The 4,703-nt window shown below is 42.4% G+C and overlaps 1 protein-coding gene across 1 annotated transcript in view; it reads right to left on the bottom strand.

The window, feature by feature from the left end:
- LOC102312316 (trafficking protein particle complex subunit 14) overlaps window positions 1–4,703 on the bottom strand; it is a 27,146-nt gene that overhangs the window by 7,062 nt on the left and 15,381 nt on the right. The window contains exons 2-5 of the mRNA XM_042216741.1: window positions 2,406–2,535; window positions 2,126–2,212; window positions 1,168–1,288; window positions 903–1,050 (exon numbers count right to left, since the gene is read on the bottom strand). Of these exons, the coding sequence (XP_042072675.1) occupies window positions 903–1,050; window positions 1,168–1,288; window positions 2,126–2,212; window positions 2,406–2,535 (486 nt within the window). The remainder of the gene's footprint in view (window positions 1–902; window positions 1,051–1,167; window positions 1,289–2,125; window positions 2,213–2,405; window positions 2,536–4,703) is intronic.

Genomic DNA, 4,703 nt, shown 5'->3' on the forward strand with positions numbered 1-4,703 from the left:
TAGAGAGAAATGTGCTGGCCAGTGTCAGGTCATGGGTCTTGCAACAGGACAATGACCCAAAAACACAGAAACACCCAAGAATGGCTGAGAGGAAAACACTGGACTATTCTAAAGTGGCCTTCTGTGAGCCCTGACCTCAATCCTGTTGAGCATCTTTGGATGAAACATGCCGTGTGGAAAAGGCGCCCTTCAAACTGGAAACGACTGGAGCAGTTTGATCAGGAGAAGTGGGGCAAAATACCTACTGAGAGGTGCAGAAGTCTCACTGACAGTTACAGGAATCGCTTGACTGCAGTGTTTGCCTCAAAAGGTTGTGCAACAAATTATTAAGTTGTGGGTACCATCGTTTTTGTCCAGGTCTGTTTCATGCATTTATTTTTTTTAAATAATTCTGTTCAAGCATGGTTAAAAAGCAATGTGTGACTTTCAATGGTTAACATTCATAGAATTTGTATTTACTTATACTTTTGTTTTACAGTTATTTCTGTGACCGTTGTGAGTTTTTCGCTCATTGACTGAAGGGTACCAAGAATTTTGTCCACGTCTGTAAATCATATATAAATCACGGTTTATGCAAAATCATTTAGTACAAGCAAATTGTTAGTACAATCACTTCCTTTATTTCTACCGTGTGTGGACTCAGTGGAGACCTTCAAAAAGCAGCTAAAGACGTGTTTATTTCAAAAAGCTTTTAATTGGAACAGGTTTTTATGATATATGTGTTTTTACCTTGTAAAGCACTTTGTGACACGTGTCTGTGAAAGGTAATATATAAATAAACTTTACTTCCTTACTATTTATTGTAATCATTTGGCAGCTTTAACTTTGCACTAAAACTTGTTTTCACAAAATCGCACTGGTTTTAAAAAAGTAACGACACACCCTCCAGCGTGCCTTCTCACCTTGCTGGATTGCTGTTCTTCTTTCTCTTGTAGCTGCAGCTGAAAAATGAAGGTCTGCTCCTCCAGGGCACTAAGCATACAAGGTAAATGTGATGATTTGTTGTCTATCCGACAGAATGAAGCCATGGTGATCTCCGCTGACTGGTGGCTTTAATAGAAAGTATAAAGCGTTATGCTCATTAGGAGGCTAAAGAACACAGAAAACAACTTGCCAATTACTTCCCTGCTTGCAAAGCATTTGCACACCGAGTGCATATGTACTTACCAGACATTGTCGACTACGAGCACTGAGCCATCAGGCATCATGGGAAGGTAAGACGAGTTATAGTTTGGAAGAATCTTCACATCTTTGACACACATTCTGTCCTGTGAGCTGCAGTTCATCACTGAGGAAAAAGTAACCCACTAATCATTAGCTGTTTATGAGCTTATTGTACTTCTAGGTACAATTGCATCATTTTGGTGTTTTGCTAACTTGACGCAGTTTTCTGGACCATTCAAATTCCCAATTTTTGCTAAGTTTAACAGAATAGTATTGTATATTGTGTATATTCATTTTGTTTAAAGTTTAAAATGCAGTAAAAATCAGATGAAGGTAGCGTGACAGACGTTTACTTTGATTACACAAAAATGAGGCAGGACTGATGGGTAATTCTAAGGAGCTCGGAAAGCAACCAGCTGGGCTTATTCAAGTTTCTTGAAGACGTTTCACCTCATACTTAAGCTCTCAAATCAAATAGTGGCGAGTCACAAGTAATTACACCCTATTTAAACCCCAGTGGGCTGCCCCCTACTGTTGCATTTAAACCGTATTTAAACCCGTTTGGGTTTATGTTAGGACTACTCCTGGCAACAAATTTCTTACTTGACTAACTATGCAGGGAAAAAATGAGACACTTGTTTAAAACTAAGAAACACTCAAATATTAAGTTTCATGTATGATGAAAAAATGTCGATTCAATAATAACAAAAGGGATTTGAAACCACGTATCACACTGTTTAGTAATGAATCATGGCGCTTAACTGTGTGGCGTCTGACATGGTTAATGATCAACATTACACGAGGCTGCTTTAGTTTAAGGGTCGTGATATAGCGGCTGCTGTTTCACTTAATACTGAGACAGGTAGCTGTCGTTTAGGAGATCCAGATTTGGGAAAATACAATTAAAAAAATAATAAAAGTCCACGTTTTGTGTCTGTGTGTGCATGAGCTGCTGTTCTACCCTTGAGGACGGTCAGATGTTTTCCAGAAACAGTCATCTGTCGACACTGGACGCTGGGAGGTGGAAGAACATCCAGAGTAGTGCTGACTAGGAAAGAGGAAACCATGGTGTTTGTTTACTATCAGACTGGACAATGGAATTATAATTTATATGTAATGCAATGGGACAGATACTGGTTTCCTAGTCTTATAACCTCATTAGTTGTAGGTTTTAGACTACAATCCTTTTTAACTCTCGTGACACACAGAGCTCATTCAGTATGTTGAGATGGCGTGTTTACCTTGTGCCTTGAAGGTGCTAAGATCTTGTCTGAAGGTGCATGTTGGACTCCTAAACTGCAGCAGAGTCAGGTAGCCAAGCTCCCTTAATTCTGCATTTTCCTCCATCTGCTTCCACACAGTGACTACAATCTGTCATCACAGAGAGGCATTCAACTACAGGTTCCACCTCTAGAGTTCATCATACAGGGTACTATGCAAAAGTCTTAAGCCACCTTTAATTTCTTACACTTTGTTAGGAAAATTGGAAATAATAATAATGGATTGCATTTATATAGTGCTTTTCGGGGCCCCAAAGCGCTTTACAATTCCACTATTCATTCACTCACTGGTGGAGGCTACAGTTGTAGGCACAGCTGCCCTGGGGCAGACTGACAGAAGCGAGGCTGCCATATCGTGCCATCGGCCCCTCTGGGCATCACCAGTAGGCAGTAGGTGAAGTGTCTTGTCCAAGGACACAACGACCGAGACTGTCCGAGCCGGGGCTCGAACCGGCAACCTTCCGGTTACAAGAGGAACTGCCAACTCTTTGAGCCACGATCGCCCTTATACATAAATACATAAAGTTTTACTGAAACTCAAGTTGTCTGCAGCTTTTCCTGACTGCCAGTGCCAGCCTTGTCCCTGAGATCCGGCAGCTTATGCGCCACAGCAGACGCAGCTGCAGCAGGAGGCAGAGGGCCAGCAGCTGCTGGAGCGTCGTCATCCTCGGCTCCTAACATGTCAGGGGTCACCAATGTGGAGGTAAACACAGACGAGACGAGAGCTCTCACACGCCAGCGTTTCTCACTCTAACGTTATTCTTGAACAAACAACAACCGCAAACATCGTACCACAAAACTCAGCAACACACTTCCTGCGTGTGAGTGGAGTCCACCACAGTGGAAATAAGGCAAAAACAAGAGTTTGTAGATAAGATAAGCTTTCTTGTCATTTCTGTCTTCACAAAGATTTTTCCGGGCTTCTTGAAGGGCTTTCCAGAGGTCTAATAGGGTTGTTGGCTGCTGCTGTTCTCTGTAAAGATGATGTGGGCTCCGAGGAGGCCGATCCATGATGTACTCCATTGTGTGTTTTTCTCTTCAGGTATGCTTTTACTCCCCTTTTTACTTTAGTTTGGTTTTAAAAATTTTGTCATCTAGTTTTTGTTTTTAGTTTAGTTTTGGTTGATTGTAATAACATTGCTACTCAGTAGTGTGCGAGCCTGACAATATCAGGCAGAACTGATCCAGGGTATCACTGAGCTGGATCGTCTCAGGTGCATAGTCTCAGATTGACCGAAACAATGTCTAGATTGAGGTCAGGCATGTGTGGGGGCTGGTCAATAGTATCAGTTCCTTCATCATACTCTTGTCACATGAGACCATGTGACCATTCTGGTGCAACACAAGAAACCCAGGACCTGCTACACCAGTGTATCATCTGACAGTGGCTCCAAAGATTTCACTCTGACACCTAACGGCCATCAAGCTGCCGTTGCCTAGCTTGCAGAGGGATGTGCATCCCTCCATGGATGAGGTTGCTCATTCCCTAACCTAAAAACAAACCAGTCATGCTGAGCATTATTACAGGCAGCATAACATCCCCCATGGCTTCTCCATAACTTTCACATTTGCCACATCCACTCAGGGTGAACCTGTTAAGAGGTAAATGAATTGGTTTTTATCAGCACCTCCAAGTCTGAGGCCATGTACCTCAGCTGGCAAAGGGCGGAGAGCCCACGCCGGGTCAGCGACAAGTTCCTGGTTGAGGTTGTTCAGGATTTGGGTGCCTCCTGGGTGAGGTGTTCCAGGCATGTCCTACCAGGTGGAGGCCTCGGGGCAGACACAGGACATGTTGGAGAGATTATATGTCTCTACAGGTCTGTGAACGCTTTAGTGTTCCACGGGATAGGCTAGAGGAGGAGGCAGGAGGTCTGGGCTTCTCTGCTTAGGCTGTTGCCCCCGTGACCCGGTCACAGATTTGTGGAAGAAAATGAAAGGATGGATGGATGGAGTGGTCTTGTTATTGGAACTCTAGTAGGCCTGTAGTTAATGTAATTAACACCTAAGCAACTGAAACCGATTAAAAATCCCCTCTGCAACTTAACTGACCAGATTAATATACCAAGGGTTGAATTTATTTAATGCTTTACTTTGATTAAAAAGTGTTCCTGTAATTAGTTTGAGTGTATAAAGAAATCGGGGATGAGTCAAGACTTTTGAACAGTTTTGTACCATTTAGGAATAATAAGCACAGTACAAACAAACACTAACAAATATAAACACTATAACCTATACAATACATGTTTACGTTTTTTTACA

Source organism: Haplochromis burtoni, unplaced genomic scaffold (assembly GCF_018398535.1).
Source record: "Haplochromis burtoni strain Fernald_Lab_line unplaced genomic scaffold, NCSU_Asbu1 Contig_1230, whole genome shotgun sequence".
NCBI classification, from domain to species: Eukaryota; Metazoa; Chordata; class Actinopteri; order Cichliformes; family Cichlidae; genus Haplochromis; species Haplochromis burtoni.